Genomic DNA, 25,794 nt, shown 5'->3' with positions numbered 1-25,794 from the left:
TCTGTTTTAGCTATGCCTGAGGTGCTCCTCAGATCATTCATAACATTTCTACAGTGTCACAGAATTTAAACAAGAGACAGACAGCAGTCATGGCTGCATAACAAGGTTGCTGTACATAATGCCACTGAACTGAATGCTTCAACATGGGTAAAATGGTAGATTTTATGTTATGTATGTTTTACAACTGAACTATACCAGAAACAAAGCCCCTGGTGGCAGCGTTTCTGGTCCAGAAACCTCCTCTCTAGCTCAGCCTGTCGATATGTACCTGTCCTTCAGGGCCAACTCCAATGGCAGCTTGCAGGACAGAAGTGATCTGCCCCTTTCCTGGGAACTCCTGACACAACTTACATTCTGCATAAAACCCCTTTGCAAAAGCAGAGACGAGGCTTTCATGCTTTACCAGCTCCTACAAGCTGTTATAATCCTGGTATTTCCAGTATTTGGAGAGTAAATGCTCCCATACACAGCCACACTGTACATTTATTTCTTTGTGTTCTATGCTCAATGAAGATTAAAAATAAACAGCTCCCCACAACTGACTGTGTGAGTCCATAACACATTAACAACTGATGGCTGGGTTGTTGTGAAGACCTCCGCTTTTCAGTTTACCCACTCCTCAACGTGCCGGGCACACCTTGGAGGCCACTCTGTAGATGGCTGCCACTGTCCTCTGAGAGGCCTGTGAGTCCCATACAACAACTCTTACGGTGTGAGACACAGTATCCTAACCAGTATACTGAAAATAATCCCATTCAAACATCAGTGACACAGCTATACAAAAAGGTATGCACGACGGGGACTGCAGTAAAGAATGTGGGTGTAAAGGATTTCATACTTGGTCCTAGTGAGCTCCACTTTCTAAACCTCCAGGACATGCATACTGGCCACTGTTAATTCTCTTACTTTAAATAGATCAGTTAATGGACTGGAATGACAGTCCAAATCCAAACAGAGAAATAGAGATACCTAAAAATTTAAAATTATGTTTGGATTAGTCTTGCGCTTTAAGTAAAAGAATCACTTAAATGGCTGATTAAGGAGAGGTCAGCATTAGAGGCAGAACACGCACTGGGTTTCTTGGGGTCCCACCTTCTCGACAGTGCTTTATGTCCCGCAGGGCACAGACAACCCTATGTCCACTAGGTGGCAGCACATCTTTATCTCCTGATGGGAGGACCAAAAAAGTCCATGCCAGCTCATTCAGCTCAGCAATGACAGGTGTTCCTGCTTAACAATGGGCAGTGTTCAAAAACCTCTTGCTCTGCAAAATCAAACTGTAAACAAGCTTAATAGGTAAAACAGGTTTGGAGCAGACGACTCAAAATCTGCATAACTTTGTAACCAGGGCATGAACACTCCAAGCAAAAATACAAGCCCAATTTAAGACATGTTCAATTCTCTCAAAACTGTTTAAATTCTTAAAGATTAAAAACCATATTGTAGAAAGCAAAGGATAAGAGTAAGGATCAGCTGAGGCTGCTGAGGGCAGAATGCAGAGAAACCATCATCATAATGAGCATTTTCAGGACAGAGCCGGCGACCAACACAGCCCAGAAGGGGAGCTGGTGCACAGGCCTGCAGGGTCCCGCTGAGTCAGTGAACTCCGCAGCATGCAGTAGTACAACACATGAGCATTCTGGGGAAAAGTGAGGAAATGAACGCCATGCCCTCCCGCCCGCCAGTGCGTGTGGGAGACAGAACTCACCAAAGCGGGCTACTCACCCGCAGTTAAGTAGGCATAATAGCACTGGGACCACCTGGATTCGTTTTTCAGCCTCTCAAAGGAATCAAATGCATCCTTGAAGTTCAGCTCGATCATGCTGCACCAACCTAGGAAAGAAATATTTTTAGTGGGGGACACTCAAGTCATGATTTATACCCCATCCTTAAGCCAGAAATCTGATACTGCTGATGATCATTGTCTGGGTGTCGCATGTACACCACCCCTGAAAACCCAAACGTGATCTTTTGTCCCTTAAATATTTTCAGTGTGACTTTTTTTCCCTTTTTTTAATATAATTTTTTTTTAATAAACATATAATGTATTTTTATTCCCAGGGGTACAGGTCTGTGAATCTCCAGGTTTACGCACTTCACAGCACTCACCATAGCACATTCCCTCCCCAATGTCCATAACCCCACTCCCCTCTCCCTACCCCCGTCCCCCCAGCAACCTCAGTGTGATGTTTTGAGTAAGACAAGGCACTTGTGATTTCACAGCCCATGAAGTCATTTAGAAGCAGTAGAGTGAGGGGCGCCTCGGGGGGCAGTCGGTTGAGCATCCAACTCTTGGTTTCGGCTCAGGTGGTGATCTCAGGGTTGGGAGATGGAGCCCCGCCTTGGCCTCCTCTTAAGAATCTCTCTCCCTCTCCCTCTGCCCCCCACCAACAAATAAATAAATCTTTTTTTTTTTTTTTTTTTTTTTTAAGATTTTACCTATTTGAGAGAGTGGGAGAGAGATAATGAGAGAGCACAAGCAGGGAGGAAAGGGAGAAGCAGGGTCCTGGCTCAGCAAGAGCCCCATCTGGGGCTCGATCCCAGGACCCTGGTTTCATGACATGAGCCAAAGGCAGCTGCTTAACCAACTGAGCCACCCAGATGACTCCCCCTTTTTTAAAGCAATATAGAGGGACATGAAGATTTCTATGAAAATACTCTGATTTGTATCCTGCACTCCAGTTTGGTTGTGAGATGAATTTGAAGCCCAGCAGTACTTCTCCAAGAGCAGCCCCAGACACAGAAAAAGCAGCAGTGAAGTGACTACCTCAAAAAGCCTTCACGCACTCATGGCTCCTTAATGATTACTATTAATTCTCAAACCCTTGTGGGAAGTGGAAACAAGCCAGTCAGAAATTAAGTATTTGCCCACCTTCCTTCTGCAGGTTGGCAGCAGGGCTGAGAAAGATCCCTGTCTTTCCCGGATCACAACATGAGACAGGCATTCTGGTAAGCAGCAGCAGCCACGAAAACGCGAGGAATTCTATCCTCGTTTTTAGAAATGTACCTCCCACTGCCTGAGCCCAGCACCTGGGTATAATTCTAATTCTACTAGGGGCTTCCTAAACTGGCGGATGGCATCCTCATTTTACCAAGGAGAAAATCTAAGGCATGGAGAGGCTGGTGACTTGGTCAAGGCCACAGAGCTAGTGAGAGGAAAGGATAAGGAGTGAAGGCCATTGCTCTCTCCTGTCCACAGCATCCCCTCCGTAATCAATTCTGGTATCTTGTGTCATCTCAGATCTGCCTTTGAAGTACAAGGATGACAGGGATCCACACTTCTAGAAAATCCAGTGTCAGATTCTATGGGATAGGATAGGAAGTCGACATAGTTTCCAGTAAAAATTGGGGCAAATCATGTCCATCCTAGATGATGGGAGTTAAATGCAAAGTAGGCTTGGAAGGAGCACTGAGTATGAATAAGAAGCCTGAGTTACAATTGTGCTACTTTTTCTTGGGTTAACCTTCCTAAGCCTTTGGGGTTACACTTCAATGATCTCCAAGCCTCCTTCAGGTCTAACCCTCCATTCTGCCACAGACCTTGAAATGGTGCACCAAGACGGGCCATCCTAATCACTTTGTAATACATGGACTTATCAAGTCATTATGTCATACAACTTAGACTAATACATTTTATGTCAATTATATCTCAATAAAAGTGGAAGGAAAAAAAAAGGCAGCAGTATCTTAAGACCAAAAATGGCCACAAAATCTAGTTGTTAATTCAAGGTCTTTGAAATACATCCCATCCTACCTTATGGCTACTAGCCAGAGCTCCAGCAGGGTAGAGGACATAAAAATATATTTTGCATTGGATTATACTTCAGCTCCTTTCCCTAAACCATAAGAGGTACTTAAAACACAGTATTATTTTACTGGGAAGTTCCCAATCTTTTAGTGTGTATTTTTAAGAAGATTTAAAATTATCCAAGACAACAACTAAGTCCACAGCAGATAAACAAGTGGCAAGCATCATACGGTCTGGACCTGATGGGTAGTAAATGCTACCTGAGCATTCCCCATTTCTTCGTCCCCTCTCTGCAGAGGACCTTGGAGTTCCGATTTTCCCTGTTGATCCCATCATGACCTCATCACTTCTCTGCTCCCTGACTTCTTGATTCCCTTTCTAGGTGCCGTATGATGTGACCTTGTCATACTGGACCGAAGCCCTAACCACATGAGCCCCTTATTACATTGTGTCATTGTTGTTTCAACTGTTGTGCTAATTCTCCTGAGCCCCACAGAGCAACTGCTACAGAAACGATTATGAAATTGCTCAACAGCAGGACAGGAAAATTTTAGTGCATCAGCAAAAAACTCATAGTAACAACTTTGGCACAGGAGGGAGAAAGCAGGAAGCAAAGAAATATTTCCATGTCTGCTTAGAAATTTGTCTGCAGGAGGAGAGAAGCAGAAGGCAGGCACTCACACATGCGGGGAGGGCTGATGCCCACCAAAATCTCACTCTCGCGACCACTGAGGGCAGGCACCGCCACACTCGAGGCAACCATGAGGCTTCCACAACTCTTCCCAGGTCTCCGAGCTAGTCAGGGGAAGGGCTAGGATGGGGGCTCCCATGCCCAACTCTCTCCCAGACCCTATTTTTCATTCCCAGGTTAAAAAAAAAAAAAAGATTCCCTTGGGTGCGAGGGAAGGAAACATAGTTTAGATTCTAAAGTGCAGTCAGATAAAGTGGTTACAAAAGAGTTTCAGTCCATTCTTTTAACATGACCTAATATCCTAAAATCAGAATGTTATAAAGAATAAATTCTAAAGCAGCAAGTACAATCCCTGAGATAAGTATCATTGCTTGTGCTACGGTAACAAGGTCTGATTCTCATAAAAGGCAGCAAGCATTTTACAAAGACCCAAACCGAAGAGCATGAAAAAGGCGGACCTGCACAAGAGGCATTAAGATCCGCCACCAGAAGCTGGCCGTCCAGCCGGACGCAAGTGGAACGCATTCATGCCATGGTGTGACAAGAAGCTGGAGAGACAGCTCATATTTACCTATTTCATACAGACAGACGTGTTGGATTTCTCTCTGATCTATCGCAAGCTCCAATGCGGTATGGAAAGAAGTCAAGGCACTGTTGATTTGACACTGAAGAGAAAAATGAAAACAGAGTTACTGGCTAAAATCTGTCATTAACATTAAATCATCTTCATTCCAAAGCATCTTCTTCCTTAATAGTTATTTTAAACAGATTAAACAGCATAGAAGAGAATGACCTCAAAATTTCTGGAACATTCCAATTTGCTTGTGAGTTGTGAGATGAACCTCAGCACAAAGCACTTCTTTTGCTCTGGCGGGAAACTCCCCCTGGGTATACCCCCTGTGTATACAACAGGCAGAATTGGAGATAACCATAGGTTCGGTTCCACACCACAACAAGCGAATATTGCGATAGAGAGAGTTGGAGGAATGTTCTGGTTTCCCAGTGCATACTAAAGTTACGCTTATACTATCCTGCAGTCCATTAAGGTGCAACAGCATTGTATCTAAAGAACAATATACACGCCTTAATTTAAAAATACTTTGTTGCTTAAAAACTGCTAAACATCTTCTGAGCTTCAGGCAAGTTGTAATCACAGATCACCATTCACAAATATAACAATAACCAAAAGAGTCTGAAATACTGTGAAAATAACCAAGCTGTGATACAGAGGCATGAAGTGAGCAAATGTTGGAAAAATGGGTTGCCACAAACCTTCAATTCATTAAAAAAAAACAACAACAACAAAAACCTGGTATCTGCAAAGTGCAATCAAGTGTAGTGAAAGGAGACGGGGTGTGTCTGGACCCGGCCCAGGCCGGAGAGGCCCATCATTCCTGAGTGACTGCCTGAAGCCTCCTTTAGGCCTGCCCTTAGCACACTGTCCCCGCTGGGACCCACTGACTCTGTCGTACAAGTCCCTAGTATGGTTCCGTGTCCGAAATGCTTTGTCTGACTGCTGCTGGTCCTCTCATCTCCTCCACTGACACTCTGTTCTGACTTTTGCTCTCCAATGAACTCTCCAATGACTGTTCTCACTCCTGAGTAAATACATTTAATGTTTCTTTCCACTAAAGACCCTCTCAAAGCCTGCCAACCTCATGCAGAATGCCTGATATGAGCACCTAAAAAGCATCAAATTCAATCCTAAATACAGCATTTAATCCTACATACAGCGATGACTGTTGTTAATAAATATAAATCCTAAATGCGCTAAAAATTTGGTACAGCCTGAGCTCAGTGATATGTGCCCCGGGCCATACCCTGCCCCAACAGGTGCCACTGGGCTCCCTCTGCTGCGCATCCAGCCCTCCCTGGGCTTCCTGATGCTCCCCCTTCTGCTGCTCCTTGGCTACCCCCTTTTTCCTGCTCCAAGGCTACCCCTTCTGCCTCTCCCCCTCAGACAGCCATCCAGAGGCAGAAAGGATCACAGAAGAAAGGCTACCCCATTCCTTGGCTCCTTCAGTGATGCATGGTCATGTGCGAGGCTTCTTGGACACCACGGGCCACACAGATGACTCAGGGAGGTCCTTAGGACATCCTGTGACGCAGCAGCTCCATAAGCCAAATGACTCATCAGCCAAGGCCTTGGCTCCATCAATAACTTCATGACCCATAGTAATGTTTCACTTTGCCAGGATGGTTCCAACTGCAGCGTTCAATCCCTCGTCCCCATCCACAAAGCCTAAGAGAGGACACACATCCCCACCCCAGCAATTCCTGGTCTCAAGGAGGTTAACATCCAATTGGAGGGACCCTCTCAGGAGATGTTCACACTGAGCTATGAGCACACAGCCCACAGCCACCAAGGTCCATAGAGATGTTAAAAAAATTTTTTTTTTATTTAAAAATCAACTTTGTATGCAGTGTGTGTGCGTGTGCACAGGTGTGTTACAGAGTAAGCTAGTGGGACACTCATGAAGCCCACTCCTAACTTTTTTCTTTCTGGACCAACCATTCTCTCCCTGCTTCATACGCGCGCTCGGCTTAGCACACTGGCAAGAAACCACAGTGCTGCGGGTTCTGCTTTGCATATGTCTCCCCAGTTTGCTAAGCTCCTGACACTTAACGGTCGTACACAGGCTATTTCCAGAGGAGTCATTGCTACCAAGCCGTGTCCAGCTGCGGACACCCTGCTTGACAATGCAATGCCACACCACTCTGCAGAAGACCAACGACTCGTGAACATTAATTAATGGGCAACTACTAAATGCCTGGGATCGTATTGGCTTAAGCCATGAAGACAAATCACAACAAAGCTTTAAAAGCAAGTTTAGAGAAAAAAACAAACCCAGCAATATTTCAATCAACACTGTTTCTCTTAGCCCTTTCCCAAAAAAAAAAAAGGTCTGAGATTGGCATGTATGAGTTCTATTTTCAGATGGAGAAACCAGAGTTCAAAGAGATGAAGTGGCATGGTTAAGGTCAACAAGACAGCAATAGGGTAGTACTCCCTCGGCTGACTGCCTGCAGAGTGTGTGTTCTTCAGGCAGAGCGCACAGAGGCATGATTAAATTAAGGGCTTTGTGATGGGGAGATTATCCTGGATTAATGGGGTGGACCCTCAATGCAATCCCAAGTGTCCTGATAACAGGCAGGCGGAGAGAGCTGACGAGTGGGGGTGGGGGTGCTAACAGGGGTGCTTTTACTACTATAAATGATAATAACCACAACATAACAGAGAAAGAATTATCATCCTCAATCTGATACCTGGTTCACAGAGTCATTTTTTTTTTGAGGAAATATACATATGCTGAGCTGAAGAGAACACAGAAACCAGGCTAGAATGAAACAGCCATGAAGCCAAGAATCTGAGGTCAGGTACCATCTAGGCGTATGTCCCATGAATTTGGCACGGATGCTCCGTATCACAGAAACTACCTGATGTCTCAGCTTCCTCACTGGTAAAATGAGGAGATAATGCTGGCCAGCACTACCTCCTTCCAGAGAAAGCAGTGGAGAACAAAGGCACAAGTCTTTGCCAAATTAAATGGAGCCGGGGCGCCTGGGTGGCTCAGAGGGTTAAAAGCCTCTGCCTTCAGCTCAGGTCATGATCCCAGGGTCCTGGGATCAAGCCCCGCATTAGGTTCTCTGCTCCATGGGGAGCCTGCTTCCTCCTCTCTCTGTCTGCCTCTCTGCCTACTACTTGTTATCTCTGTCAAATAAATAAATAAAATCTTTAAAAAAAAAATTAAATGGAGCCTATCTGTTGCCAAATTAAAACCAGCACCATGTACAACTATTGCTTCATCTCCCCAGAGATATGACATGTTTTTCCAGTTATTGAGGATGCCTTTCTTGATACCTGTATTCCTTTGTTTTTTCCTTTTTGAAGATTTTTTTTTTTTAAGATTTTTATTTATTTATTTATTTGACAGACAGAGATCACAAGTAGGCAGAGGCAGGCAGGCAGAGAGAGAGGGAAGCAGGCTCCCTGCCAAGCAGAGCCAGATGCCTGGGGCTTGATCCCAGGACTCTGAGATCATGACCTGAGCTGAACACAGAGGCTTAACCCACTGAGCCACCCAGGCGCCCCCCTGTATTCCTTTCTTCATAGCATTTTATACTTGTGAGGCAACTGTCCAGGGGCTTTGTTCCTCCCTTTGACTGCACAAATGCTGCCGTGTGTAGGGGAAACTCGGGATTTTACAAGTCAATTTTGCATATGTTACATTATACTCATGAACTCTCATGACTTTTTTTTAAAGCTTTTTCTCTTGGATTTTCTGGGAGAGATATTCAAATCATATGCAAATAATGATGGTGTCATCTCTTCCTGTAGAAGGGACCCCTCTGATTGGTGAGAACCACTGGTACAGATACTATTAGCAAGACAGCTCCCCTCCTTGCTTTATTCCCATCTTCAGTGAGGCTGTTGCACCATTAAATATAGTTTGCGGGACATTTTCAGCAGATGCCATCATTACCAAACAAAGAAATTCCCTTTCCATTTCTAATTTACTAATAGTTTGTTTGGTTTTCGAAGTGGATTTCATTAAATGCCATCTGGGCACCTAGTGATAGGACTATGTGGTTTTAACAATTACTTCCTTCATGCAGGTTATAACGGGAAGACATTTTCTGAGGCTAAACCATGCTTGCTTTTGAAATAAGTCCTACTAAGGTCATAATGGGGCATTTAAAAAATACATTGCTGGATTTGACTTAATATTTATTTAGAGTTTCTGTATTCAGAATGAAGTTGACCTACAGTTTTCTGATCAGTGTTCTAGTTTTGGTATCAGGATAATGTCAGAATTTGCAGACTTGCAGGAAACATTTTCATATTTTCTATGTTCTGGAACTACATAAACAACTAGTTCACTATAAAGTCATACCTTTCAACTGAATAATTCATTCATTTAAAATGTTTAAAATATGGGGGCACCTGGGTGGCTCAGCTGGTTAAGTGTCCAACTCTTGGTTTCAGCTCAGGTCATGATCTCAGAGAGAGGAGACTGAGCCCCACATCTGGCTCTGAGCTCAGCAGGGAGTCTGCTTGTCCCTCTTGCCTTTCCTGCCCCCATGCCCCAATCATGCTCTCTCTCAAATAAATAAATCGTTAAAATGTTTAAAATACCATAATTTAAATTTTTTCTTTTAATGGACATACAACATGACAAAGAATATTAAACTTTAGTCAATAGTACCAGATTTCCTAGCCAACTTCATAACCAACACAATTTTGGAACTTGGGAAATTTTTTGTTTCATTTATAAATCTCAGGAGATGTTGAGATAAATGATTTAATGCACACAAAATGCTCTTAGGGAAGGTATATTGTCCATAAAATTAGACATATGCTACCTGTTAATGGTGCGGGGAGATAAATCACAATATTGTCTTCCAACATTTAGAAAGATTTGCACAAAGTAGCAATTAAGTTTCTATTTTCTTTAGACCACTGGAAGAAATTCTAGATTCTTTCTTGCAGACATAATTCAGAGCTGATTGGGTTAAGATTCTACCACAAATATCTAAGTGTGTATTCTTGCCTAACCCAAACACGCACAGACCTGAAGAGACAGGGGACAAAGAGAAAGGAAACATGTAAGGGACCACAAATCATATTTTCCAATTTTAAAAATGTAAAATATTTCCACAACAGTATATTTTTAAAGCCCTTTAGAAAGTGAGTATGAAGACACAAGAAGTCTGAATAATTTTCAGAGTCAGCACAGTAAGCTTGGAGTTACTAATGTTACATCCTGTTCTATAGAAGACCCCCACTAGCTATACCAAGCTGGGAGGATACAGTAAATTCAGCTACTGAGCAAAAGATTCCCTCTCTAGAACTGAAAAAAGAAAAAATGGAAAATGGAAATGAAAACAAAGCCAAGTCCTTTTGGGGGCCTGACACAGACTCTAGTGCCAAAAGGAAATCAAGTTCCAGACTTTCCTGAATCTCTAAAGCAAGATTCCACTTCCAGGCAGTTTCCTCTGGTGCCCCCTCCAAATCGCATTTAGCATCAAAGGGCAGCTCTAGCTCACACAAAAGGGTCTCAGCTCAGAGCCAGTCTACTGGCATTCAAACAATGTTGCCATCACCCTGTTCTGCTGAGTCCACAGCAGGGAGTAGATCACTGCTACGGTAGCAAATCAAAGAACATGGTCCCCGTGGGCTTAAGCTGCGAGGAGAGGGTAATGCCCACACAGAACACTCTAATAATCACTGAGAATTTCCAGCTCGGTGAGTACAGACGTTTGTAAGACATCAGTACATTGTTTCGAGAGGTTTAAGTCACCAAGTAAGCAGAGTTTTAGATTTGGGCAGAATTCCTGAGGTGAGTCAAGAACGTAGGTGCTCTGCAACAAGACAGCCTGTGTTTGTGTGTGTTAGGGCACTAAAGGGCCTCGAGGTCTCTAATATTCATGAGGCACCTGGGTACTAAACACACAGGAGATTAAATATGCAAAAAGCACAAAGTTTTCAGAACACTAAATATGCATGAAAAGTTAATACCTTAATTTGGCCTTAATTCGACCATCCACTGGTGGCACCCATTCTGGCACCATGTGTCCTCTACCCAAGAAACACTAATAAAACCCTGAGGGTCCACTGTTTTAGCTGTGGTCAGTGAAGCAAGATGTAACATACTGTGTTCCCCAACACCTGGGTAGCACGGCTTTTCCACCTGCCCCTGCACACTATCCTAAGAGCGTTAACCTTTTCCCCTTGCTTCTTGCTGTGTTTTATACTGATTTAGTAAACCGTGTGATTCAAGCCTATTTTAAGTTAGCATGGGAATCTTCCCATTTTGAGACCTCTGGGGGAACTTGCTGGGCTCTGTACTCGAGACTACCAGGCTATCAGGGGCGTCTATGTGAAAAGAAAGGAAAACCTCAAGTGCCCGTAAGGAGACACTAGTTGACACTGACAGCTGTCTGGGGCTGACTTGTGTTCCCACCCCCAAATTCATATGTTGAGGTCCTAATCCCTAGTATCTCAGAATGTAACTGTATTTAGAGGTAAGTTCTCTAAGGCGGTAATTACATTAAAATGAGGTCTTTAAGGCAGGCCCTAATCCACTATAACTGGCAGGCTTAGAGAAGAAGGGGACATGGGCATGTGTACACACACACACACACACACACACACACACACACACACACACACGAAGACCACATGAAAGCAGAGGGAGCAGGCGGCTATCTACAAGCTGAGGAGAGATGGCTCAGGGGAAAAAAAAAATCAACTGGCTGACACCTTGGTCGGATTTTTAACCTCAGGACTATAAGAAAACTAATTTCTGTACCTGCTCTGTGGTTCCTTGTTAGGGCAGCCCAAGGAGACTAACACATCACATGTCAGACGTATCCTTTCCTTGGGGAGCCATTGTCCTATGTGATGGAAAGGGGACGGGTCCTGCCTCTCTGGAAAAGCTTTCTGGTCTGAGCAAGGGCAGGAGTACCTGACCTAAGCAGATCACAGTACCTCTTCCTCCCTCCCACTCAGAATCTGCTCCTGGAGTTTTTTCAGAGGAGATAAATGTGGGCAGGTTTGGTCTCTGTCTGCGTGCACGTGTGTGTGTGTGTGTGTGTGTGTGTGTGTGTGTGTGTGTGTGTGTCTTCCAATGCGTGTGCATGCGTTTATGGGCCGTCTAAGTTATTCCCTATACGAACTGGGTAGTTTGTGTAAATACTAGACCAGTCGTCCCAAAGCTTTTATCAATGTACATATGTACCAGCAGTCTAGAAGAGGGCTATTTCCCTAAACCTTTTCCCAACGGGGATATTTTCAGTATCTGCCAATTATTTTCCCCCTTGCTTTAATCTGCATCTCACAGATTCTATTATGAAGGCCACAGGGTACTGACCATTTGTGTATCTTTTGGCTTGTCTATTTTTAGATGTTGTGGCTATTTTTCTTTTTGTATGTTTATCCTTTTGCTATGTTCCAAGTTTGTAAGAGTTCTTACTACATTAAGTATGCTAATTATAGCTTTATTCTTCATTTTTTAAAACTTTATGAGCTAATTCTAGCTTTATTCTTCATTTTTTCAACTTTGTTTACAATATTTTGTAATATAGAAGTTCATTTTTATGTTCCTTCTAATATTTTGATCCACGTATGATCAATTCTATCTTACTGTTTTGGTTTCAGAGTTCTGTTTACACAGTCCTTGGTGAGGGAGAATGGAGCTTTTAATACCACTGCACACATGGAATCTATGAATTATGCAGAATAAGGGGAACTTTTCAGAATTCCATAGATAAGGCTGCTTTCATTCTGACAAAAATCCAGGGGTTATAGAAATAGAACTATCATCCCAGCACAACCAAGAGAGGCACAGGGCAAGAGGCCAGAGTATGCACTCAAGGTTCACATGCGCGTGCGCGCGCACAAACACTCTCTCTGAGTCCTGCTGTCTGGGATCCCAGCACTGGTCAAGGCATCTGAAATACGCAGTGACCCAGACAAAGTCTCTACCTCATGGAGCCTGCATCTCATTCTGATGGGGATAGACAGACAACGAGCCAACAAGAAACGCACTTTGCTCTCTGTGTGTCCAGTGAACAGGAGTGTCTGGGCAGAAATGAGGAGGGGTGGTGAAGGAGACAGGGAGACCAGCAGCAGGCATGAGGCCAACGTGTCCAATACTACAGTCATGAAAGATCTCCCCCAGGAGGGGGCGAACAAAGTCATAGGAGGTGAAGAAGTGGCTCTCTCCTCCCCCAGGCCCCACCGCCTCTGACTGTCCTTCCCAGTCCTCTCCACCCACAGTGACCACCGGCTCATCAGGCACTTTTTTTTAATCACCTTTCATACATTCAGCGTTGCTATTCATAGTTAGATTATAAATTTCTTTTGGGGCAGGGGCTTTTGCTAGCCCTCTCGGCATCCCCCAGAAGGCCTTTTACAACAGAGGCAACAAATCTCCGATTATGCCCAAGAAATGGAATATGGCAGATCTATTTTCAGCACCTCCACATGGACAGCAATCCCCTTGAGAAAGGAGTTACGTAACCAAAGCCGGTGCTAATGAATGGTAGGACTGAATAATGCACTGGTGACGACATTTCCTCGGTGTCTCAACAATTACACACGAGATATCAACAAAATCTGCGATGGAAAGTGCTTTATACTGGGTCTACAGCCCAGACGCAATTCTGTCTGAAGAGGAAAAGCCCTGACCAAGCACCGTGTGCTTAGCGCTATGCCACAGCCACATGACATTATTGAAGGCTGGCATGGGAGGCACTGTCCTCTTTCTACACGCAAGAACATAGCCTCAGAATGCTCAGCCAGTCCAGAAGTGGAAGAGCCCATTCTGAGCTGAGCCCGATGCTTTTTCAGCCGTGCCATTCTGCCTTTTAAAAGAACAGGGAATTTGTGTGAAAAACAGCAGTAAATGTAAAAGAAATGTGTTTAATGATGCTATCAAAGAACCAAAATTGACAGTGCAGAAGACAATGTAAAGAATTAACTCAGGAAAGCAAAGACCGTGGAAATACAGATATCCTAATCTACAAAAAGTCACACTACTCGGAAGGCAGCAATTCAAGATAAACAGACACACCTGAGTATAGGTGGAGACGATCCACTACGCACAGACAATGGTATGAGAGACAGAGGAGCTGCAATCAGGAAAGCAACTTTGAGAAGTTTTCCTACACTGAATGGCACTCTCTGTAAAGGATGGCAAATGGGCAAGCTCCTATGTTTTTCCCCCAAAGAGGAACTGAAGACAAGCTGTAGAAAGTGGAGGCAAACCTAGGTAGTTCGTTCTGAAGATTAAAGAACCACAAAAATTTTTTTATGACAGCTTTGTTGAGAGGTACTTCACATCCTAAAAGACTCATGCTTTTAAAATATACAATTAAGTGGCTTTTAGATTTGAAAGCTGGGAAAAAAAAACAAACAAACCTTAAAAATGATGTAGTCTCGTGTTTCTCAAAGTGTATTCTACAGAACCATTCAAGTCTCACAGGCTACCGTGTAAAAATGAATTTTCCTGGTCAAACGAGTTGGGCAAACACAGATGGCATACCTGCATATGCCAGCTCTCTCTCAGCGAGAAAGTAGAGTCTCCAAGCAGGCCGGGCATATCCGGATTTGCCTGACATGAACCTCTTTCCATGGAGCACATCCAAAGTAGTCCATCAAATCTGGGTTCCAGGGCAGATGCTTTGGAAATACCCTAGTTTTCCAGGTGAAGAAACAGAGCCAGAGAAGGCTGACTGGCTTAACAGAAGCCTTATAGCGCTTTCAAGCAGTCCTGTCTGTGAGCAACCATTGGGAAGGAGACCATGTCTTTACTGTTCATGACAGAGCCAAGCCCTCTTCAGACTTAGTCCAGTGCTTTCTACATGGCAAACCCTGAAGCCCCCAAGCAACAGGACAACAGACTCCCAGAGCTGGCAAGCCTGCTCTCAGACACCGTGGAGAAACAAAGATCATTACCACCCAACAAATCAGGGCACGGATTCAAGAACTCCATGTACCCACGTGTTTAAGAGCCTGAAGTTATAAAGAAAAACAGGAAAGCTCAAGACGATGTTATGAGAAAATACAAGATTTCCCATAAGAGCTCTGCATGTAGGGTAAGGTAAAAGGGAGAAATGCTCTTTCCTAAAACCAGACTCGGTCACCCCTCAAGGAGTTTACCGTCTTCTCCTCAGCAACGAGAGTGAGGGACAAAGGACTGGGACACTGTATGGATACGTGGGCCCGCGGTTAAAACAGGAGATAAACAAGTGAAACATTAAACTCCTCTGCTTCAATCTGGTATTAAAGAAAAGCCTATTCAAAAACGGGTGAGCAGAAATGAAAACAAGAACAATCCGCACGACCCGGAAGGGCAGAGGAAAACAATTAAATATGAACGAGGAACTCCTCTGAGAGAAAGGAGATCTGGGTTGAGAAACAAAATCAAATGGTCCCTTGTTTCCCTAGCTACGCCTGTTCTACCCACCTCTCTCCACCAAATGGTCCAGCCCGATTGAGCCTGGATTTCCCAGTATGTTGCTTCTTCTTGGCTCTGGCCTTGAAGTTAGGCTAGTCCCGCAAGCTCTTACCTCTACCTTCAAACTCCCACAGAGGCTTCAGTAGCCTGGCAAACACTCCCACTTCTGTGTTGTCTTTCCCAGCTGTGAGGGCAGCACCTTGGGTAAGCCACACCTGGCCTGACCTTCCAGCAGGCCTGTGTGCATGTTGCTCAGAGCCTGGCTACATCTTCATCAGCCTGGGGCCTGCCTGTCATGCAGCACGGCTCTCCATAGCGCAAGAGCCCTGCCCCTGTCCCCACAGCCCTGCAGTCTTCACAGCACTCCCTCATCATCCCCACAGCCAACGAAGACTAGCACTCACTCAGAGCTCCATGAGCAGCAGCACAGGCCTCCCAGATGACCATCTCCCTGGATCTTTTTTTTTTTTTTTTTTAAGATTGTATCAATTTATTTGTCAGAGAGACAAAGAGAGGGCACAAGCAGGGGAGCAGCAGGCGGAGGAAGAGGGAGAAGCAGGCTCTCCTTTGAGCAGGGAGCCTGATGTGGGGCTCCATCCCAGGATCCCGGGACTGTGACCTGAGCCAAAGGCTGACGCTTCACAGGACTGAGCCCCCCAGGCGCCCCACCACCTCACTGAATCTTAACAGCAAAACTATGCCCTAGGTTCCCTTGGGATGGGGGGCACTGTCGGCAGACAATGAGAGTCACACAGAGACTCAAAAAAGTACCAGACAGCAGCCTCAACACACAATTTACATAATAAATGAGATTAATCATAACAACAAAAGACATGGGGCAATGAACATTTTAGAGAACTAAACCTTCAGGCAGGACCCAGAGAAACACTTTACCTGTTACGACTGGTTCATTATAAAGGATACACATTAACAGCCAGAGGAAGAGGTAGGTACAGAGGACGAGGTCCAAAAGGGTCCAGAACACAGAAACTTCTGTCCCTTGGGAGTTTGAGATGTGCCAACCTTCCAGCAGATGGATGAATTAACCCATCTGGAAGCTCTCTGAACCCTGTCATTTAGGATTTTAATGAAGGATCCACTAGTTAGGCTTGGCTGATTAAATCACTGCTCTGGGTGACTAATTCAGTCTCCAGCTCCCCCGCATCCCAGGAGGTTGGCGGTAAGAAGTGCTACGGAAAGTTCCAGCCCTCTGGTCACACCACACAGCCCCCATCCTGCAGCCACCTAGGAGCTACTGGTCAACTCATTAACAGAAACTCAGGGTAAAGCTGAGAAGGGTTTATTAGGAATAACACACTCTTCTATCACCTCTCACTTAAAAAGTTCCAGGATTTTAGGGCTCTGTGCCAGGAACTAGGGACAAAGACCAAATACAAATCTTATGATAGCACAATATTACAGCCTTCAAACCCTCTCAAGTAAAACAATATGCAAGTATAATCCCTACCTACATAAGAACATTAATATTTCACTCTTAAGAGAGGTATAAGGTTTTTTTTTTTTTTTAATTTTATGTATTTGAGAGAGAGAGAATGAGAGAGAGTGAGCGAGCATGGGGTGGTAGGGAGGAGGAGCGTGGGTCAGGAGAAGCAGACTCCCTGCTGAGAGGAAGCCCCCCCACCCCATGTGGGACTGATCCCTGGACTCCAGAATCATGACATGAGCCAAAGACCATCACTTAACCAACTGAGCTACCCAGGTGCCCAGAGAGGTATAAAGTTTTAAAAAATGAATTCTAAAACAAGCCAAATTAAGGAAAGCTAGAAATAAAATGGAAGTAAAAAATAAAGTGATAAAAAAAATCATATCCAAAAGCCAGTATAATCTCAAAGCCCAATCACAAAATAAACACAAATTTATACAATACCACAAAAAAATACCACAAATAAAACGTAACACAACATTTTTACATATCTACTAGTAGTATTGGCATTTTTTTTTAAGATTTTATTTATTTATTTGACAGGCAGAGATCACAAGTAGGCAGACAGGCAGGCAGAGAGAGAGGAAGGGAAGCAGGCTCCCTGCTGAGCAGAGAGCCCGATGCGGGACTCGATCCCAGGACCCTGAGATCATGACCTGAGCAGAAGGCAAAGGCTTAACCCACTGAGCCACCCAGGCGCCCCTTGGCATTTCTTTTTTAAGGAGGCTCCACACCCAGCATGGAGCCCAACCCAGGGCTTGAACTCACAACCCTGAGATCAAGACCTGAGCTGAGATCAAGAATTGGACACTTAAGTGACTAAGTCCCCTGGGGACCCCAGTATTGGCATACGTTTTAAAATATATATTTATATATATATATATTTTAAAGATTTTCTTTATTTTTATTTGAGAAAGAGAGTGAGAGAGAACATGAGAGGGGAGAAGGTAGAGGGAGATAGAGGGAGAAGCAGACTCCCCATGGAGCTGGGAGTCTGTCGTGGGACTTGATCCCAGGATGCCGAGATCATGACCTGAGCCGAAGGTAGTTGCTTAACCAACTGTGCCAACCAGGCGCCCCATTATTGGCATACTTTTAAAAGTAGTAAGTGTAAATTAAACAAGTACAATAGAAAACTAAAATGCACATAATGTTTTATGTTAAAACATTATTGAAGATATATATATAGATATATATATATATGAGAAAAGTAGATAAAAACACTAAATCATTATTTTTTTAAAGATTTATTTATTTTTTGGGGGGAGAGGAAGAGAGAGCAAGAGAAACCACAAACAGACTCCCCACTGAGTGCAGAGAGTGATGCAGAGCTCCGTCTCATGACCTTGAGATCATAACCTGAGCCAAAACAAGAGTCAAATGCTTAACAAACTGAGCCACCCAAGCGCCCCACTAAGTATTTTTAAGGTAATAGTGATAACGTTGTTCAAAACATGATAAAATCATAATTACCAAAGTTAAGGAACCTTCATTTAAAAACATCTATAAAAGGTGGAATATAAAGGCATCTCAAGAACAGACTCCATCTGTATCTTTTCTGACCACAACACCATGAAACTAGAAATCAACCAGAAGAATAAATCTGGAAAGAGCACAAATACATGGAGGTTAAATAACATATTCCTAAGCAATGAATGGGTCCACCAAGAAATCAAAATTTACATGGAAACAAATGAAAATGAAATCACAACAGTCCAAAATCTCTGGGACGCAGCAAAAATGGTTCTAAGAGAGAAGTTTATAAGCAATGCAGGCCCACCTCAAGAAGCAAGAAAGATCTCAAACAACCTAACCTGACACCTCAAGGAGCTAGAAAAAGAACTTAAACTCAGCAGAAGGAAGGAAATAATAAAGATTAAATACAAAGAAATGACATAGAAACTAAAAAAACAGTAGAACAGATGGATAAAACCAGGAGCTGGTTCTTTGGGAAGATGAACAAAAGTGATAATCCTCTAGCCACACTCATAAAAAACAAACAAAAGCAAAATCACTAATGAAAGAGAAAAATAACCACCACCACCACAGAAATACAAACAATTCTAACAGAGTATCATGAAAATCTATATGCCAACAAATTGGACAACAGAAAAAAAATGGATAAATTATGAGAAACATACAACCTACTAAACTAAAGCAGAAAGAAACAGAAAATTTGAACAGACCAATCACTAGCAATGAAATGAACTGATAATGAGGGGCGCCTGGGTGGCTCAGTGGGTTAAGCCGCTGCCTTCAGCTCAGGTCATGATCTCAGCGTCCTGGGATCGAGTCCCGCATCGGGCTCTCTGCTCAGCGGAGAACCTGCTTCCTCCTCTCTCTCTCTCTCTCTCTCTCTCTCTGCCTGCCTCTCTGCCTACTTGTGATCTCTCTCTGTGAAATAAATAAATAAAATCTTAAAAAAAAAAAAAAGAAATGAACTGATAATGAAAAAACTCTCAAAACACAAAAGTCCAAGATCAGATGGCTTACAAGGGAATTGTACCAAACATTTAAGAAGAGGTAATAGCTATTCTTCTCAAATTATTCCAAAAACTACAAGAGGAAAGAAAACCTCCAAATTCACTCTATGAGGCTATTATCTAGACACCAAATCTAGATGAAGACCCCCCAAAAAAGAGAATTATAGACCAATACCTCTCATGACTACAAACGTCAGGATCCTCAACAAAATACTAGCAAACAGAATCCAACAATATGTTAAAAAAAAATCATACACCACAAACAAGTGGGATATATTCCCAAGATGTAAGGGTGGTCCAATATTTGCAAAACTATCAACATGATATATTGCATCAGTAAGACAAAGAATGAAAACCATATGATCATTTCAACAGATGAAAAAAAAGCAGTGACAAAGTATAACATCCATTCATGATAAAATCCTCTGCAAAGTGGGTCTAGAGGGAGCATGTCTCAACATAACAAAAGCCTTACATGAAAAGCCCACAACCAAAATTGTACTCAGTTGTGAAAAACTGAGAGCTTGGGCACCTGGGTGGCTCAGTGGGTTACGCCTCTGCTCAGGTCATGATCTCAGGGTCCTGGGATTGAGGCCTGCATCGGACTTTCTGCTCAGCGGGGAGCCTGCTTTCTCCTCTCTCTCTCTATGCCTGCCTCTCTGCATACTTGTGATCTCTCTCTCTCTGTTTCAAATAAATAAATAAAATCTCAAAAAAAAAAAAAAAAAACTGAGAGCTTAAGGTAAGGACCAAGACAAAGATGTCCATTCTCCCCACTTTTATTCAACACAGTCTTCGAGGTCCTAAGCACGGCAATCATTAACAAAGAGAAATAAAAGGCATCCAAATTGGCAAGAAAACAGTAAAACTCTACCTGCAGATGACATGATACTATATATAGAAAACCCTAAAGATTCCACCAAAAAACTACTAGAATTGATAAATGCACTTGGTAAAGTTGCAGGGTACAAAAATCAAAGTACAGAAATCCGTTGCGTTACTATCCACCAACAATGAAGCCACAGAGAATGAAATTAAGAAAACAATAGCACTTACAATTGCATCAAATACAGAAAAATACCTAGGAATAACCTTAACCAAATAAATTTAACCAAAGACCAGTGTCTTAACTTGGAAAGAAATTCAAGATGACACAAAGAAATAGAAAGACATTCCATGCTCATGGGTTGGAAGAGTAAATCTTGTTAAAATGTCTATACTATCCAAAGCAATCTACATATTTAATGCAACGCCTATCAAAATATCAACAGTATTTTTCACAGAACTAGAACAAATAATCCTAAAATTTGTATGGAACCACAAAAGACCTCAAATAGCAAAAGTAATCTAAAAAAAAAAAAAACTGAAGATATCATAATTCCAGATTTCAAGTTATATTATAAAGCAGTAGTAATTAAAACAGCATGGTATTGGCATAAAAACAAACACACAGAGTGATGGGATAGAACAGAAAACCCAGAAAGAGACTCATAGTCACATGCCCAACTATTCTTTGGCAAAGCAGGAAAGAATATGTAATGGGAAAAAGACCATCTCCTCTTCAACAAATGGTGTTGGGAAAACAGAACAGCCACACATGAAAGAACAAAACTGGACCCCTGTCTTTCACCATACACACAAACAAACTCAAAATGGATTAGCGACCTAAATGTGAGACCTGAAACCATAAAAATCCTTGAAGGGAACACAGACAGTAATTTCTCTGACGTTGCCATTGCAGCATTTTTCTAGACAGGTCTCCTGAGACAAGGGAAATAAAGAAATAAACTCCTGAAACATCAAAATACTGTGCCTGGGTGGCTCAGTAGGTTAAGCACCTGCCCTTGGCTCAGGTCATGATCCCAGGGGCCTGGGACTGAGCCTCACATCAGGACCCCCCACTCAGCAGGGAGTAGGTTTCCCTCTGCTCCTCCCTCTGCTCAGATTCCCTCTGACAAACAAATAAAATCTTAAAAAAAAAAAACCCACCAAAATAAAAAGTAAGCAACAGTCTACTATCTGCCTCAACTGATTTGCCTGTTCTGGAGACTTTGTATCAATGGAATCATACAATATATGCTCTTTTGTGGTTGGCTTTTTCCCTTAACATGCTTTCTAGGTTTTACCCGCGTGGTTGGCTTTTTCCCTTAACATGCTTTCTAGGTTTTACCCGCGTGGTAGCATGTATCAGGACTTCGTTTCTTTATGTTGCTGAATATAATTATCCATTGTATGGACGCACATTTTGTTTATCCATTCATCAACTGGTGGATATTTGAGTTGTTTCCAGTCTTTGCTCTATGAGTAGTAATATGGACATATGTTTTCATTTCTCTTGGGTGTATTCCTAGGAATGGGATTTCTGGGTCATACGGTAAGTCCATGTTTACCATCTGGAGGAACTGCCCAACTTTTCCATAGTGGCTGTGCCATTTTACATCCCTACCAGCAACGAATGAGGTTTCCAACAACACCACATGCTCATCCGCACTTGCTACTGGCAGATACGAAATGGCATCTCACTCGGTTTTGATTTGCATTTCTTCATAATGATTTTTGATGCGGAACATCTTTTCATGTGCTTAATGGTATCCACATATTTTCTCCAGACAGATCTCTTCAGAGCCTTTGCCTATTTTTTTAATTGGGATATTTGTCTCTTAATTGAGTTGTTAAGAGTTCTTTACATATTCTGGATAAAGTCCCTTGTCCTATCTATAACTCGCAAATATTTTTTCCCATTCTATGGGCTACTCACTTTGATCTTCTTTGTAGCAACAAAGTGTTTCATTTTGACGTAGTTCAATTTCCTGGTTTTTCTTTTGTTGTTGTGCCTTTGACATCATATCTAAGAAGCCACTGCCTAACCCCAGAGTTGAATGGTTTTAGCTCTTATATTTAGGTCTAGGATCCATCTGCATCCATTCTTCCGTACAGGGTGACGTAAGGGTTCAACTGCATTTATCTACATGTGGGTGACGTAAGGGTTCAACTGCATTTATCTACATGTGGGTATTTAGTTGTCCCAGAACCCTGTGTTGAAAAGACTCTTCTTTGCCTATCGATTTACTCTTGTCAAAAGTTAGCTGATTCGTGAATGTAGTTTATTTTCTTGACTCTCACTAACTATAGGTCTATTCTTATGCCATACCACATGGTCTTGATTACGTTGTACTAAGTTTTGAGATTAGGAAATAGGAATCTTCAACACTGTTCTTCCTTTTCAAGCTTGTTTTGGCTGTTCCTGGTTCCTTAGGTTTAGAATTAGTTGATCAACTTTGAAAGAAAAAAAAAAAAAAGGCAAGCTGTGATTTTGAGAGGGATAGTATTCAATCTGGTAACCCAATTCCGGGAGTCCTGCCATCTTAACAATACTGAGTCTTCTGATACAAGAACATAAGATGTCTTATATCAGTAATATTTTAAGAACTAAGTTCAAACTGCTTTCATTTGCCTCCTTATGGAAATAAAAAGAAAACCATGCAGCAGTACAGGCTGCTGAGACCATGCACAGGTCTCAGCATATAATGAACGATTATACTCCGGCCTAATATTTCTTGAGTATAATCTCTTACCAGGTAGCAGGAGCTACGGAACAGTTTCTACTCTTTGATTCTAATAATGACACCACTGGAGCTATACCCAAGGAAATAACTTTAAAAAAAAAATGCTAGCTATCGAAGTACTTACTATCATAGTGAAATACTGGGAAACAATACAGAAGCAATAATCAAATATCCCAACAATTTCCCAACAAGGAAATATCAAATTATTAACACAACAGAAATCTAAATGGTCTGCATACTGGTTACTTAAAAAAAAAAAAAAAAAAAAAAAACTAGTTTAAAACAGATCTGTAGGGGCGCCTGGGTGGCTCAGTGGGTTAAGCCTCTGCCTTTGGCTCAGGTCATGATCTCAGGGTCCTGGGATTGAGCCCCCCATCGGGCTCTCTGATCAGTGGGGGGGCTGCTTCCCCTTCTCTCTCTGCCTGCCTCTCTGCCTACTTGTGATCTCTCTCGCTCTCGCTCTCTCTGTCAAATAAATAAATAACCTTTAAAAAAAAAATAAAAAAAATAAAACAGATCTGTAAATGAAACTGCATAAAGTCTCATGTGTGTATTAAAGATCACAAAATAATTTGAAAACAGCTTACTTATATCACTGGATTATTTTTTACGAAGTTGCTTAACATCTTAAACTATTATACACACGTTTTAAAAGGAGAGGCCTTGCTTGTCTCCTGCAGCATGCAGCAGGGAAGACGCTGTGACAACCCACTTATTACTTCTTGTGATTCAGCATTCATGCTGCTGACCCGCAGAATCCGTTTAGCAATACGGTTATCAAGGACACCTAACAATAGATTGTGCTTTTAACCCCTACTCTTAGGACTAGGGCTGACGTAGGCAAGGGAAAGCTCATCCTCTTATGCATATTTAGTGAGCTCAGGGATAAAATTCATTAACTTTCTACTTGTTTTTCAGCCCAACAGCCTGTAATGATAGTTGAAAGAACAGCGTATGTATTTAACCTATTAGCAATTTGGGTTACTATCCTTTTTCATTTCAGTGAACAGAGTTATTGAACCACATGATACAGAATTATCTTTTTATTTATTTATTTATTTGCCAAACGGAGATCACAGAGAGGCAGGCAGAGGAGAGAGGTGGAAGCAGGCTCCCTGCTGAGTAGAGAGCCTGACGTGGGGCTCGATCCCAGGACCCTGAGATCACCACCTGAGCCCAAGGCAGAGGCTTTAACCCACTGAGCCACCCAGGTGCCCCGATACAGATTTATCTTGCTGGAAAATGGAGACAAATATATACCCCCCCTCTTCTCTCCTACAGCAGCTTGAACCAATCCCTTGGTCTGTGTTCTTCTAAGAATAAATGGCAACTCTATTTTTCAGCTCCTGAGGTAATAAAGAGAACCCACGTAGGACAGAGGAAGAGAAGACTACAATTAACAAAACTTCAGGGAATTATTTTTCTTCCTGCATTGCCTTTTTCCTGATACTATAAATAACAGCATGACATCATGCTGGCCAGGCCCGCTGTTCAAATACAAGAGGCAGGCTTGCTTGGCGACAGATGCAAAGAAACGAAAGAAACGCTGCTAAGGAACAGCTCTGATCCTGTCACATGCCCCAGAGATGAGCACGAGCGCTAGGACCCAGGCCCTCCGTGGTGGGCGGCACCTCTGGGCTGGCCCCTGCGGACCTCCTGTCTCTTTCCTCTAGCTGATAAATTAATCACCAAAGGGATCAAGCTCCAATTTTCTGTCCCTGTCACAATCATGAACGGATGGGCTAAAAAGCAACACAGACCTCCCACTGACTCTGGGGAGCGCCAGTGAAAAATGTTACTTCATCTTAATAAAAGTACGGGAAGAAAGCACTACAGTCCATTTTTTAAAAGGGGACTCAGCTGAAGTCACCTGAAATAACGGGCAGGAGGAAGGTCTACAGACAGGATGCACACTGGCGCAGATGTGTGCGACCCTTTCCCATAGAACTTCGTAGCCTGCTGACGCAGAGGAACCCCAACCCTCTTAGAAGGAGAGAGGACAGCAGGTTGATGTGAACACAGTGGAGGGAAGGTCAACCATCAGAGCAGCCCTGAAAGGCTCTGTTCTGGGAAAGAAGCCACAACCTATTACGGGCCTTCTCAGAAGGAAGGGGAGGAGGACAAGTACAAAACAGGGGAGCAGACTGTAGTGACAAGGCTGCATTTCTCAGAACAAAGCAGCTTCAAATAAGAGAGGGGAGATGATTGGGACACACACACACACACACACACACACACACACACACACACACACACACGAAAGGTAGGGCTCATCATAACTTCTTCAGCGTGGCCTCTATGAGGCCTTGCACAAACTTCCTTTTGTCCTCACAAAGCAGTACTGTGATTGTAATGGTCTGAGAGGCAGTTACAGTCAAGGGCCTCGCAGGCTGAATGGTTGGGGGAGATGAGGAGGGTGGGTACTGGGGCTCACGTCCACTCATTTGGGCGCTCATCGCCATAAAGAGAGACTTCATCTCAATCCAATCATTTTTTACCTCATTTATTCAATTCACTTCTTCAGAGTCAGACCCATCCAGCCAACATGTCAGCATTTAACTATCTGGTTCTATACCTTCCTTAGGAAGACAATTTGTTAATTCAATTGTGAAGACAGTTTTGCATCTCCTTCAGGACTGGTCTCAGGAACAGGCGTAGGTGCTTGATAACCAACTTTTTCTTCACAAAGATAGGACATCAGTCCCACTGATCAGTGGATTTCTCACAGATCGACAGACTCATCTATTCAATCAAGAAACATACACTGGGAGCTGGTCTTGTGCAAGCCCCTGACTGCTGTTCCCCAAATCCAAGCCCAACGTTTTAAAATGCTAGCATTCAGGGTCAAATAGTAGGAGTTCCAGCTTAGAAGACAGTTTCAAAATAAGAATTCTCAAA

The 25,794-nt window shown here is 43.0% G+C and overlaps 1 protein-coding gene across 1 annotated transcript in view; it reads right to left on the bottom strand.

Annotated features, from left to right (window-relative positions):
- The window catches only part of LOC111142398 (tetratricopeptide repeat domain 39C), a 102,406-nt gene that overhangs the window by 12,670 nt on the left and 63,942 nt on the right, over window positions 1-25,794 (bottom strand). The window contains exons 7-8 of the mRNA XM_022495458.1: window positions 5,011-5,104; window positions 1,726-1,833 (exon numbers count right to left, since the gene is read on the bottom strand). Of these exons, the coding sequence (XP_022351166.1) occupies window positions 1,726-1,833; window positions 5,011-5,104 (202 nt within the window). The remainder of the gene's footprint in view (window positions 1-1,725; window positions 1,834-5,010; window positions 5,105-25,794) is intronic.

This window comes from Enhydra lutris, unplaced genomic scaffold (genome assembly GCF_002288905.1).
Source record: "Enhydra lutris kenyoni isolate GAN:26980312 unplaced genomic scaffold, ASM228890v2 scaffoldscaffold8, whole genome shotgun sequence".
Classification (NCBI taxonomy): Eukaryota; Metazoa; Chordata; class Mammalia; order Carnivora; family Mustelidae; genus Enhydra; species Enhydra lutris.
The sequence above is the reverse complement of the archived record's forward strand: the minus strand, read 5'-3'. Positions and strand labels throughout refer to the sequence as shown.